The 13,531-nt window shown below is 40.4% G+C and overlaps 1 protein-coding gene across 13 annotated transcripts; it reads right to left on the reverse strand.

Annotated features, from left to right (window-relative positions):
• Positions 1 to 240: 240 nt before the first annotated feature.
• LOC101756407 lies at positions 241 to 12,905 on the reverse strand. Of its 13 annotated transcripts, none has more exons than XM_022827874.1 (22): positions 12,602 to 12,905; positions 12,328 to 12,519; positions 12,036 to 12,240; positions 11,799 to 11,966; positions 8,802 to 11,321; positions 8,417 to 8,719; positions 8,231 to 8,339; positions 5,986 to 8,160; positions 5,666 to 5,910; positions 5,462 to 5,586; positions 2,963 to 3,047; positions 2,779 to 2,880; positions 2,407 to 2,721; positions 2,220 to 2,318; positions 1,870 to 1,950; positions 1,690 to 1,734; positions 1,473 to 1,562; positions 1,200 to 1,280; positions 1,037 to 1,081; positions 727 to 965; positions 573 to 618; positions 241 to 498 (listed from the first exon to the last, which is right to left on the reverse strand). In XM_022827874.1, the coding sequence occupies exons 11-21, from the start codon at positions 2,975 to 2,977 to the stop codon at positions 588 to 590; spliced, it is 1,143 nt and encodes a 380-aa protein (XP_022683609.1). In that variant the 5' UTR covers positions 2,978 to 3,047; positions 5,462 to 5,586; positions 5,666 to 5,910; positions 5,986 to 8,160; positions 8,231 to 8,339; positions 8,417 to 8,719; positions 8,802 to 11,321; positions 11,799 to 11,966; positions 12,036 to 12,240; positions 12,328 to 12,519; positions 12,602 to 12,905; the 3' UTR covers positions 241 to 498; positions 573 to 587. The 13 variants fall into 13 exon arrangements, 4 of the variants coding, with proteins under 4 accessions (XP_022683609.1, XP_022683610.1, XP_022683607.1 ...); XM_022827875.1 differs by having other exon boundaries at positions 2,955 to 3,047; XM_022827872.1 differs by lacking the exons at positions 5,462 to 5,586; positions 5,666 to 5,910; positions 5,986 to 8,160; ... (5 more) ...; positions 12,328 to 12,519; positions 12,602 to 12,905 and adding an exon at positions 3,117 to 3,347 and having other exon boundaries at positions 2,955 to 3,047.
• Positions 12,906 to 13,531: the final 626 nt, after the last annotated feature.

Consider the following 13,531-nt stretch of genomic DNA (forward strand, 5'->3'; position numbering starts at 1 on the left):
ACATTTTATCGCCTCTCCGGGACATGAACACATTATTTGTGGCATCCAAGAATGTCTTTACAGATATAGAGGCATTATCAGAAGTCAATGTTGCTTCCAGTAGATCATGATGGGGGTGCCTATATTCAATTATATTGGCATTCTGGTAAGCTTTTTTAGATACAGAGGCATCCTTTGAATGGTAACAAAAAGCACACAAGATATGTTTTGCACTAAAATGATTGACTAGAGAACACAGAATAAGGGCCAACATTCTTTCATAAAAAGAAATATATTACAGAGTCCACGAACCACTGATTACTGATGCAAACCAGAAATTAAAAATAACATAGTGTAGATCGTTGTAATTACATCAACAGAAAAACATAAGTAAAAAGATCTAAATGCGTGATATATGTAGAGTCACAGTCTTGCATAATGTTGATACTTCAGTACTAGCTGTACTGTTCCTAGGTAATTGCCTCTTGCCCTCTTCAGAAGTTTCTTGGCACTGTCATCCTGCAACATATTTTACTCTTAGGTAATATTTTACAACTATTTATTGCAAAACACATATTCAGATATTTTCACACCTGATTTCTATGCACCTATAGATCTGGCCGGCTTAACTCTCTTAACCTGGAAACATAATAGGTGTTGTGAAAAGTGATACTCAGATCTTCCATTGCTTTCTAAGAAAATAATAACTTTATAAAACCAAGTATTGGATGCAACGTCCAAACTTACATGAGTAGAAGGCCAAGCAATACAATGTCCAATAGCATCCTCAGCCGTCTGAATGTTTCCATATGGTCGAGGTAACCTTTCATGCCCAAGTTCAGAAACATTTTCAACGGTAACTCCATAGAACTCCTTGCCAAGCATATTTCCCCAACCACATATGTGCTGTCCCTGCTTACTAAACTTCCTTTAGCTACCACCAGGCCTTGAGCTCTTATGTTTGTCGAGAGGAGGACAACAGCTCTCTGCTTTGAAAATATATACAGCACAGCTCAATATAAGATGTGACAAATCAGTGGACATGGGACATACATACCTTGTCAGAATTTTGTTGTTTTGCCATTTGCTTTGTTTTAGATACCTATACAATACAGCATAGTGAGCGTAGTTTATATAAGTTATTAGCATTGCACCTGGATGCAACAAACCAATTCATGATAGGAAGTGGAAATAGAAGAAGACATTAATGTCAGGAACACCTTCACATTTCTTTGTTCATGAGCTGAAGACGAATTCACCCTAGGCTCCTTAGCTTCAGTATGTGATGTAGCATAAACTCTCTGTAGTTCATATGAGATAGAGTAAGACGGTACAAGAACCTACGGAATGCATAGAGTACTAGAAACTAAACTACTGGTAATGCACACATTGGGGGATCAAGGATAATGAATCATGAATGATTATGCATGTATCAACTGCATGCTGGATTCTAGATTTGATTAAGATAAAAGTGGCTGAGGCATTTATTTAACCTTCTGATTATTCCGTACAGTTCCGCTGACCCCATTGTTTTCAACCTGATACTGGACAGCACTATTACCAACTGTATCTGGAGTATGGACCTACAAAAGCAGCACAAAAACAAAATAAATAATTAAAGAGCAGAACGATGATTAATCCATTTTATGAGAAAAAGCATCACATTTATTTTTGAATGGGCATGTAGAATCTCAAAACTGTAATAAGTACCTCTTGTAAGGTTGTCTCTTTCGGCAATTCATTTCTGTTAGATACCTGTGTTAGGCAAACAAAAGTAATGAATACAATTTTAGAAGAGTGATTAGGTACCTCGCACCTAATAAGTTACAGTAGTCATGATGTGGAATTAAACCAAAACAAAAGAATTTTGTATGAGTTTGAAGAACACACCTTCTGAATTCTTTGTTCATGAGACGAAGATGAGTTCACAAGATGCCTCTTAGATTTAGCATGATATGCAACACGTGTTCGCTGTAGTTTAATTTAACATATCAAACATCCTATGCTATAAGAAAACAGAACTTTGAAAACTATGAAATTTAACTGAACCTACTTCATCTCATGCATGCTGAGGGGCTAAGAAAATTTTGCTACAGAAGAAAAGGCTTGGCCTAACGGGAGGCATAAATATACATATATAGGCTAATACTCAGTATGTTAGATGCAGTAGAATAATGTAATTGGCTTCAGAGTTGCATTTACTTATATATAAATAGGGAAAAGTGAAACTGTGATATTACCTGTGAATCATTGCCAGATGTTTGAAAATTGCTCATGGATTGTTCTGCATGTTCAACCTCTTGGCCAGGACCATATCCAGCTATATTTGAGATGTTGGCCTGCAAAAGAAAAAAAAAATTGTTCAGAAGACAATTTGAGTGAAATAAATCTAGATGTGAGGATACAAAATCAATTTTGAGCAACCACCATTTCGTTTGTCCAATCTTCCTCAGGATACTTTCGTGCTATGAAAGCATGCATTCTTTTGGCAAGTTCTGTGACAATTCTCAAGTCTTGTCTCACAGCTTGCAGTTCATTTTGAACCCTTACTTCACTTGCAGACTGTCGAACAGAAGATGACCCTTGATAAAACTGTGCAGTGGTCCAATACTTTTCATCATAATATCCACCAACTGTTGAGTCTTTTCCAATAACATCTTCAAACACTTTGTCGTAATCTTGAGATGAAAGGTTCCCATTTTTCTTTGTCTTTAGATCTGCTAGCTTTTCATAGGCTTTGTCCTTCAAAAATAAATGAAAAGATGAGAATTGAATTGCTGGCCAATAAAGCAACAAGACCATCAGTTGTAGGACACTCTGATTTTCATAATTTCCATCCTTTTTCTTATGAGCCTCATCCCATAGTTCAATTTTGTCAACAGGACCTTTGTTTTTAGTTTCCTGTACAGAGTCATAAAAATTGCAAGTGACAAAAATATCAAAATAATGGAAAGGAGAAAGGAACTATATATAACCATTTCACTTTTAAGTCTAGCATGGCTTTTTCTCCCTGTAGTATGTGGATGCCTCTGTTGCTTTGCAGCTTCAGAATTCCTCTGGTATGATCTCTGAACAATGGAACTTCAGTAAGTATCTACATAATTAAATAAACATGCAAATTAAATGGCCATGTAAACCTTGTGGTGATCCTGGCACCAAATACCCAGTAGTGCAACCCATTGATGTTCATTTACACCAGGCGGGGTATCTTTCTTGATTTGATCCATGGACCTTGTTGGAGAGATGCCCTAGAGGCAATCATAGAGATGATGATATTCCATTTGTATCCATAATTTATGTTGTGTTCCTTAAATATCCATTAAAGGCTACTTGAATTGATTTGCAATTATGTGAATTGTGTGTGAAACTCTTTACTTGTATGGTTATTCTAAAGTTGTTCCTAGTCGGAGTTCATGTGAGGACACACATGAATATTAGAGTAGCACATGTATTAGTTGATGACTATGTTTCACAAGTCATGGACATGGAGATATTGAACTAATAATGTGGGCACATGTGGAGACATGTGCTAGGACTGACCCAACACGAGAAATAGTTCTCTCTAAAACAACATATACGCTTTGTCCTTAGACCTGAGATTGTCGCATGTATTCAAGATGTGGATCGACGTACTTAGGGAATATCAAACGCTACGCCGTAACAGGGTAGTTATAAAGGTAGCTTTCAGGTTTGTCAAGAAGCATGCTGTGAGACATGATCAATCAAGATGGGATTTGCCCCTCTCTGATTGAGAGTGATATCTCTGGGCCCCTCAAGTGATCGGATCCGAAAATGCATGGCCATGCTACGTACGATTAAGAGTTAACCTACAAAGGGATTCCGAATCACAGGATCGAGAAAGAGCGGTCGGCTTGAAGGTAGACCAAATATCGTGAGGCAATGGGAATAGCATGTATATAATGTTGTGATGGTTTGTCTGATATGATCTTCGTGTGCATATATGAGTTGGCACGTCTTGCTAGAGGCCGCTACCGACTATTGGGCCGAGTAGAAGTACTCGGGCCATGTCTATATGTATCCGAACCCATTGGGTCACACACTTAAGGGGCTGGAAGTCCAATTCGGATGTGATCCGAGTTGGATTAGGTTTAGAAGTACTAATGGGCCTCGGACCCAGAGGCCCATTAGGAACCTCTATAAATAGAGGGGTGTGGGCGCCCTAGGGTTTACACCTTTTGCCGAAACACATCTGCCGCGCCTCCTACGCCCTCGCCTGTTGCAACTCACGGATCTAGCAGTCCGGCTTGCGACGTTTCCTCCCTGCACGTGTGGATACCTTGGAGGTGTTACGCCTGCAGCACTTGGACGAGCCGCCGACGAGCCATGACGAGCCGACGACGAGCCGCGGCACGAGGGCGATCTTGCTGCACATGGACGAGCTGCTGAGGAGCTGCTGGTCGTCGACGTGATCGACTACGTATGACTACGTTGATCGACTTCGCTGCATTAACGCGAATCTACATCTTCCGCACCAGTAGTGCATCGAGTGGTAATCCCGTGATCCTTATACGGCATTTTTTCTTGGTTTACGCGGTAGAAATTTTTGATTTGCGCTAGTGTAGCCTACCTCGTATCCCAACAGTGGTATCAGAGCCGTAGCTGTTTAGTTTTGGATTTGGGATGTGTGCATCTGGAGATATGCGAGTTTTCAATTTGATCTATGTCCTGGTTTTGTTTTTTTGCTATAATGGTAGTGTAACGACATACTCCTACCGGTCGGGTTTCCACCATCGAAGTTAAATGATACACGTAATTCCAGTTGCAGTGAGTGAAGATCAATGTGATTGGTCGAATCGAAATCCAGGTTCATACGCCAGGCGCATGAGATGTGCAATAGTAGATGGGATCTACTGTCGGGGTCGGGATTTTGCCGTGTGCGTATGCTTCAGTAAATCAGCCGTAACTTTTCGGTACGATCTCGGATCGGGGTAAATTTTATATGAAAATTGATCTACAGAAAAAAGTTACACATGAAATTCAACGGCTTTGCTGTTTTTGGCAAAATTAGATTTCCCAAATTCGGCTTGGAAGATGGAGTTTCGGGCCTCCGAAGTTTACACCTTTTGGCGAAACACATCTGCCACGCCTCCCACACCCTCGCATGTTGCAACTCACGGATCTAGCAGTCCGGCTTGCGACGTTTCCTCCCTGCACGTGTGGATACCTTGGAGGTGTTGCGCCTGCAGCACTTGGACGAGCCGCCGACGAGCCACAACGAGCCGCGGCACGAGGGCGATCTTGCTGCACGTGGACGAGCTGCTGAGGAGCTGCTGGACGTTGACGTGATCGACTACGTACGACTACGTTGATCGACTTCGCTGCATCGACGCGAATCTACATCTTCCGCATCAGTAGTGCGTCGAGTGGTAATCCCGTGATCCTTATATGGCAGTTTTTCCTAGTTTACGCGATAGAAATTTTTGATTTGCGCTAATGTAGCCTATCTCGTATCCCAACAGACCTCTCATTTGGATTGTAATATGTCTTCTTCAAGTAAGATTTGTAATCCCTCCACCTTTTGTTCACAACCTTCCATATCCAGTTCTGTGTAAAGTCTCTTGTCCCCGCCCGGTACACAAAATTTTCCTTAAACAAAAGTAAGAGTTAGTACCATATAATGCACTGGCATTTAGAGCAACTACATTTGTGATTCTGACATTAGTACCTCAACATAATCAATGAGATCTTGCTTTGGTTGATCAAACAACCTGTTATCCCATCTTTGAATGTGCAATGGTGCATATGAAGAATTCTTTGCAACAACCCCAAGAAACGAGCCAAGGAGGCCTGCTGACCTTTGATTTGGAACCCCGTTTTCATCAGTCTCCACAAGAACCTTACCAGAATTCAGGTTCAACAATTTTGTCAAATTAAAACGCCCTGTAACCTCATGGACATATCCATTAGGCCCTGCAATGATTATTACAAATAACATCATATTTATGCATGTGAATGAAACACTACCAAAGAATGAAACATACAAACCATTTTAATTGAGCCAGGTCCTTGAAGCATTTCAAGATCTGCAGTGTCAATTTCTGGATGATCCGGAAAATTGTCATCAGGTTGGTCATCATTTTCTGTGGGTTCTGGAGGAACTTGTAGATTCTCATGAATTTGGTCCTCATATAGCCCATCTTGCTCCTCAACCTCTATGTCTTGCAGTTCGAATAGCAAGTTCCGCAGTTGCCTAGGTCTCTTCAGCATTTCCTCATGAAATAAAGTTACGTTATACTTAAACAAGGAAAGTAATCATGTGAGAAGATGGCATGCATCCATAAGATTTCAGTTATCTCATAAGTATGAGCATTTCCTAACTGGAAGCAGAATTTCTGAACCTAATGGGCAATGGCCACCTACGGTACACCTTGTCTGGCATGGTTTGTAATTAGTTAGGCCAAATGTTCCCAAACATTACCAAACAGGGGTGAATATCTTCTAGTACATTTTTCTAATATAGTTTGGACATTAACCGGGAATAGTGGCCGCCAGCTTTGGAGATTTCTCCCTTAACCAACAAATCCCATCCTTCTTGTACTAACAGGTTCTCAGATGTGTTTTATTGCTGAAATAAGCAACTCTAAGCTATCGTGTAAAATTTGAAACATGGACACATATTCAGCTCGAATTTGGGCTAGCTATGAAAATGGAAGCTGATAAAAAAAATAACGCTCTGCACAATCTATGAATTTTATCTGTAAAAGTAAAAAAGTAAACAATGCCATAATTTCAGAAACAGAATATTTGCAAAGATAGGTTCACATTGATGTCAGTCGGAAGAAAAAAAAAACAGCAAACAATGCGTCCTTAGATTTACTCACTTCACTTTGGTGAACTTTGTAATTCTGTTTAGTGGTAATTAAGTTTGGCTATTGTAATTTTACTATAAATCCATAAAAGATTACAAAGTCAGCAATCATAACGCAATCTATCCTTTCCTCGAACACTGATCTAATTGAATAAGGTAGCAGGGAGCTTATGTTCTGTTAACACAGGATACACAATCTTCTCTTGGGCACAGCCAAATAGATTGGGGGTAGTTCGCATTACCTGAATGTCAATGCAGTTCGTAAGAGAAAATCTGCAATGCCGACTGGGGAGATCAGAGATCTGAGAACCTGGCATCAGCTGAGGAGATGTAGCAGAAAAATGGCAATGGTATCAGACCACGAAGCACACAATTCTAATACAAAAGCTGCAGGAATAAATAAATTAGAGAGGAGGGGAGGTGCTACCCGATGAACCTTGGTGCGGTCGGATTAGACAAAAAACGAGGAGCATAGGAAGGAATCGAACTCATGTACAGTGAGGAATAGGTGGTGATCCGATTAACCAACTGAACTAAAGCAAATCTGGTAAAGCTAGTTACCAGCCTATAAATAATTTTAGATAGTTTTGTGAAAAATAGAAATTCAATTATGTGGTTTTATTGACTGGAATTTAGAGCAAATTTTTATGGGAATCGTGAATCCTATGTCTTTTTTTCTAAAAAAATTGCATTTACTATTTCTAGACCAATAAATAGAAGCACAATGTATACAACTTTTTCACATCACATATTATTAAATATATTCTTTGCACCAGACCAATATAGGAATAAAACTTCAAGGTCAACATCAATATAGTGATAGGGCTCAATCTTCTAATCAATATATCTAGTCATCATCATCAGAAGGTGCCTCAACCCCCCATGTCAAATAGATCTCTTGGCGTGACTCGCACAACCACATGTCATCCTTCATTTTTTTTTATCTTCCACATAAAACACTTGCCCAAGTTGAGAAGAGAAAATAAAAGATGCTCTATTTCTTCTCCTGTGTGTATAACACGGGAAAAATTCACAAGAGTGAATCCAAATTCATCTTCTTTCATGCCCGCACGGTGGTACACATCGTACCAGTCACATTTGAATAGCACCACCTTGTAGTCACTTCCATAAGATAGCTCTATAATGTCAGACAGTCTGCCATAGTAGTTAACCCCATCATGTGCCATGTTTACCACACCACTATTTTGTGTCTTCCGTCTTTCCTCACGTCTAATAGTGTGAAATCTGGTACCATTGATAATAAAACCACTGTAACGCTTCCCATATTTGTCAGGCTTTCTAGCTAGCGCTCTTATCTTTTTGCAGAAATTTCCTCCACCATCCAGTAGTACCTATAAATAGTCATAAAATGTTTTACTCATATGACGTAAAAATAATTAATTCAAGTGAGCTATGTTGTACCTTTTGTTGAAGCCAATCAGAAAAGTGCCTATTAATCAATTGCTATATGTTTTGAGGTGTCAGATCCTCTTGCAGACCTTGTCTAGTTTTCTCCTCATCCAAAAATTCTCTACATCAAGAGATCAATTATTTAATCAAAGTTCAAGGTTGCGAGTATGAAAAAAATAGCTGATTACAAATTCTCACCTCCGAAGCTCCTCTAGCTCATCACAGTGTCGCAAAACGTAGCGATGTGCTTGAATGAGTAAGACATTATCAATCTGGTCAACATCGACAATTTTTCCAATAGGTTCACCAGCACTTTTAAACATGTACAATTCCTTTGTATTGTCTGAAGGATCAGGGTTTCTAGGTGGTTTGGTAAAACGTGTGATTCCATCTAGAAATCTTGAACAGAATGTTAGACATTCTTCGCGAAGATATCCTTCAGCAATTGATCCTTAAGTATGAGCCTGGTTGCGCACAAATTCCTTTAATCGAACGAAAAATCTGGACAGGAAATCACAAAGTATGAAAAAATAATGAGTTACAAGAATAATAACTTGAAGCAATGAAATTTCCCAGATCATACCTTTCCATGGGATACATCCACCTATAATGTACTGGACCACCAAGCTTAACTTCATCCACTAAGTGCACTAACAAATGCACCATAATAGTCAAAAAAGATGGAAGAAAGATCCTTTCCATATCACAGAGTGTTAGCACAATGCTATCTTGGAGTTGGTCAAGCTCAGCAATACTCAGTACTTTGGAGCACAACTTCTTGAAGAAACCAGATAACTCCACAACAACCTTCATGACATCTTTGCTTGGATAACATGAGCGCAGAGTGACCGAAAGAATATTCTCAATAAGAACATGACAGTCATGACTTTTCATGCCGCTTAACGTGCAATCCTTCATGTTGACACATCTTGATATATTTGATGCATAGCCATCAGGGGTTTTCATGTTTTGTATGATGGAGCAAAGAATCTCCTTTTTTTTCCCTTGACATGGTAAAGGTTGCATCTGGCAAATGTGGTTTACCTTGATAATCAAACTTGGGATGGAGGTCAGGTCGAATTGCCATGTCTACCAAATAAAGGCGTGCATTCAAATTGGTGTCAGTTTTAGAAACAATGTGTAACAGTGTACGTATTAATCTCTCACAAACGTTTTTCTCAATATGCATCATGTCAAGATTGTGCCGCAACAAATTGTGCTCCCAATATTGTAACTGAAAGAATATTGATCTTTTCTTTAACCAATCCTCTGGCCTTTTCTCCTTCTTTGGCAGGTTGCTAGTCAATTGTTTCTCGCGTGTCGCTCTTTTCCTTTTATTTTTTCCTCCATTGTCCTTCGCTTCACTCTTTGAATTTCCTTGCTTTCCTTTTTTGGTTTGCTTTGATACGTCCTTTTTTCCATGCACAAACACTCTTCCTTCCAACATTTTCAATACTGAACTCCCATCCAATGGTTCTGGTGCAGATTCATCCTCTTTTTCATAAAAGAACTTCTTTTCACGTCGATAAGGATGACCTTGTGGCAACCATCGACGATGACCCATGTAACACAGTTTTTTTATTTTTTTCAATGACTTTGATTTTGTCGAACCAGCACAAGATGGACATGCATATGTTCCACTTGTGCTGCAACCATATAAGTATGCCAATGCAGGGAAATCATTCAGTGTCCATAAAAGAGCAGCACGAAGAGGGAAACTTTTCTTTGAGGTAGCATCCATTGTTTTCACACCTTTCCATAGTTGTTTGAGCTCCTCAATCAGTGGCTGCAGGTAGACATCCACATCATTCCCTGGACTATTAGGGCCAGGTATGATCATTGATAACATCAGCGATGTATGTTTCATGCAAATCCAAGGAGGTAGGTTGTAAGGAATAATCATGACAGGCCATGTACTATGCTTTGAACTCATGTTCCCAAAAGGGTTAAATCTGTCACTTGCAAGACCAAGCCGTGTATTACAAGAATCATCAGCAAAGTCTGGATATCGATCATCAAAGTCATTCCATGCCTTCCCATCAGCTGGACGACGCAGCAATCCATCTTTGGTTCGCCCCTCATCATGCCACCTCATATCAGTTGAGGTTTTTTCAGTTGCAAATAATCTTTGGAGCCTTGGTATCAGTGGAAAGTAGCGCAAAATCTTTGCAGGCTTTTCCTTACATCCTTTCTCAGTCGACGTACCATTATTCTCATCCCAACGGGAGGAACCACACACATGGCAGGCCTCTTGTTTAGCCCTGTCACACAAAAAAAGCATGCAACCTTTGGGGCATGCATGTATGTTTTTGTAATTCAGACCTAAGCCTCTTATGATTTTTTTAGCTTCATGATAGTTCTCTGGTAGCTGTGCATCTTGAGGTAATGCATCAGAGAATACAAAGTAATGCTGTAAATAATTCTTGAGTCCATCTATGTAAGCACTTCAAGTGATATAATGTGACTAAAGGATAGCTTTGAAAATGTTTCACAGCCAATATACAACTTGGTGTCTGCATCTTTCAAGAGCTTTGAATACGAATCACCATTGCCACTTTCATTTCTTTGTTCATTATCAATATTATCAGATTCACGGGAGCTGCCAGTATCATTGACATTATCATATTCAGGTGGGCTGCCTGTATCATGAATCTCAAGTTGACTGTGATCTGATCCACCTTCTGATGCGCTGGATAGTGACTCATAACCATCAGGCCTAAGAAAAACAGCATCCAGTAGACCATGCATATCATCACATCTTCTATTTTCATCTTGTCTTGGAGTGGTTATTTGGATACCAGAACTTGGCACACTACCGGTGGCTTGGGACCTTTGAGCAAAACCTGACGATGCTGAATGAGTTTTCTCCATGGCAGAACCATGTTGTATATCCTTGCAGGATACCATAACATCTCAAATGAGTCTCAACTCTGTCATGATTTTGTGTCTTCCTATTTCCACAATTTATACAAGGACAGGGAATCTCTCCACCATCTCTTACATCATGGAATGCAAAAGAAAGGAATTGTTTGACTCCATATTTGTATTCTTCACAAGTTCTTACTTTACTCATCCAGCTCTTGTCCATTGTTCAGTGAAACAGCTGAAACAAAAAGGTCCAAATATAAATGCATGCGTTTCTACTTAATAAAAATATTCTGCCAACTAGTTAAATCAGACTAAGTTAGACTTTAATGTAGTGAAAATGTACATGTCTGGTAGAGTCTAATGTAGTACCCCCAATAAAAGTCTTTAATTGTTTGATTGCGACCCATGATCAACACAAGGTTACACTGTTTAATTGTTGAAAGGGCAGTACTTCCATACTTGCAATATACTTGTTTTCTGTTCTTTGAAAAAGATAAACAGGAATAACATGGAAACAATTAACTGTAATGCCAATGACATGCATGAATCCAAGGTGCAGCATTTCGTAGGCCTACATAATGGTGCTAGAAAAATCTGCTCCTGTGTGTACTTTTGTTTGTCAAGTTTTTCCGACAATAAAGGCAATGGAGTGCCCAATCTTCATATGTAGATAGAAACAACTGTAGAAGAACTAGTGATCAATTATGTTTACCAATTGTCTGAGGGACTTCCTCTTCACTTCGTCAATGGATATAGTTTCTACAGACGGTCTGCAGCTCTGCAGTCTGCACCCACAAGGGATGTTCTCTATCTTATTGACTGACTGAAGGATCTCTGTCTTGATTGTGTGTAGGATCTTCTCTACCACATGGCTGCCAGACTGAAGATTTTTGCATTATTAGATGCTACTAAGATCAATCATGTGGGGTAAGTAAATAAAATAAATTACCTCAATGGCCTTCTTCGATGTTAAAACCAGAGACAAGCAGCGCCAGTTCAATGTGTTGCAGAGACGATCATGCAGCAGATCGGTGGCTTGGTGGTGGGCAGAGAGACGGTGAGCATCACCTTCTGTTGTATGATTCGGAGCGCGCTAGTTTTCAGATCTGAACTTGAGAATGAGAAGGAAAAGGAAAGGATAATAATGGCCCCACCTGTAAGTGTAGAGAAGAGACGCCGCTGTCGACTTGTTTTGTGCAACAGAATAACAGAAGGAAAGGATGGGGATCAGGAGCGCTCACCTCGTCAAGGTCGTCCGCCGGAAGCGGCGTGGGCCGTTTCGGGATGCTCTTCTCCACTGAAGAAGCTCAGGTTATCCCCTCACGGCTGCAGGGCTCACAACCGCGAAAACGGACAAACGGTGATCATTTAATCGACACAGTTTATGATGTGAAGCTTATGGGTTGTGGGTCTTTCTTTCTCTACCTGCCATTCTGCCATCCAGCATCGATGCTGTTAAGATCCTCTCCATGAGTACAGAGTAGAGGAAGAAGGAAGCAGCAGTGAAATTAGTACCGATCGTTTGAGGGGAAGCCGACCGAGAGAGGAGGGTGAGGAAACCAAGCCGCAGGTGGAGAGGGAGGCGAACGCGTTCAGATGGCTCCCCGCGGCAGCGGAGCCCGCTGAAGGAGTTAGCACTGAGCAGCGTGGCGAGGCTGGTGGCATAGAGAATCAGCGCACGGCTCGGCTTGCCAGCCATGGCTGCACGCCTGCACCCGCACTCGCTTACCTGAGTTCCCTCCTTTCCTCTTCCTCCGCTGCGGCGCGGCGAGCTCTTGGGTGGCGCGCGGGGGATGCGGGAAGGCAGGGGAAAACGGGAAAGTGGTCTTTTCGTCTTTTTTTCCCCCCTGAAAAAATGGCCTTTTCGTTGAAACGATCATTCTCCTGTTGCATTACGGGCAACAAACAAATGGAGTCATGTATTTTGCTTAAAATTCAATGATTTAGAGATGTCACATGAAGACAAGTTTGATAAACGGAAAACAATTCAATAATATCTTAATCAAACAGTTTAGTTTTTCTTTGTGTTTGCAGTAACTACAAATTTAACGCAAAATATCTATTTATATAATTGTTTATTTTATCATATAAGGTTACTAAAAACTTGTGACATTTTTTCCTAATTTCTTCTTGTTGTATACGGAATGTAAATATTACTCTCTTGTTTGTAAAATATATTTTGGAATATTTGTCAAGCTTGCAAAGATTTTCTATTGGAATATATGGGCTTGACCCATTTATTTATTCAATTAAAGAATTAAAAGCCCACTAATAAATGCTAGAGAGATAAGTGCTTAGTTCCACACGGGTACTTAAAGAGGATCTTAACTGACTTAAATAGTGGACTCTGAGTATACCTATTGCGAAGTCAATAAAGGAGATTGGCGTGCCACGCGCGCTCGCTCGCCTCGCCTCGCCGGGCCGTGGGCGTGTCGTGTCGTGTCG

The sequence above is a fragment of the Setaria italica genome, chromosome VI (genome assembly GCF_000263155.2).
Source record: "Setaria italica strain Yugu1 chromosome VI, Setaria_italica_v2.0, whole genome shotgun sequence".
In the NCBI taxonomy this organism is placed as follows: domain Eukaryota; kingdom Viridiplantae; phylum Streptophyta; class Magnoliopsida; order Poales; family Poaceae; genus Setaria; species Setaria italica.

Bases quoted from the DNA above. Each gene is read 5' to 3' on its own strand.
- LOC101756407 (XM_022827872.1), bottom strand. From the start codon at position 3,206: ATGGATCAAATCAAGAAAGATACCCCGCCTGGTGTAAATGAACATCAA. The intron at 2,722-2,778 runs GTCTTGTTGCTT...TTATTTTTGAAG, and splicing joins AGAGTGTCCTACAACTGATG to GACAAAGCCTATGAAAAGCT. The intron at 1,082-1,199 runs GTGTTCCTGACA...TGTATTGTATAG, and splicing joins ATGAACAAAGAAATGTGAAG to GTATCTAAAACAAAGCAAAT.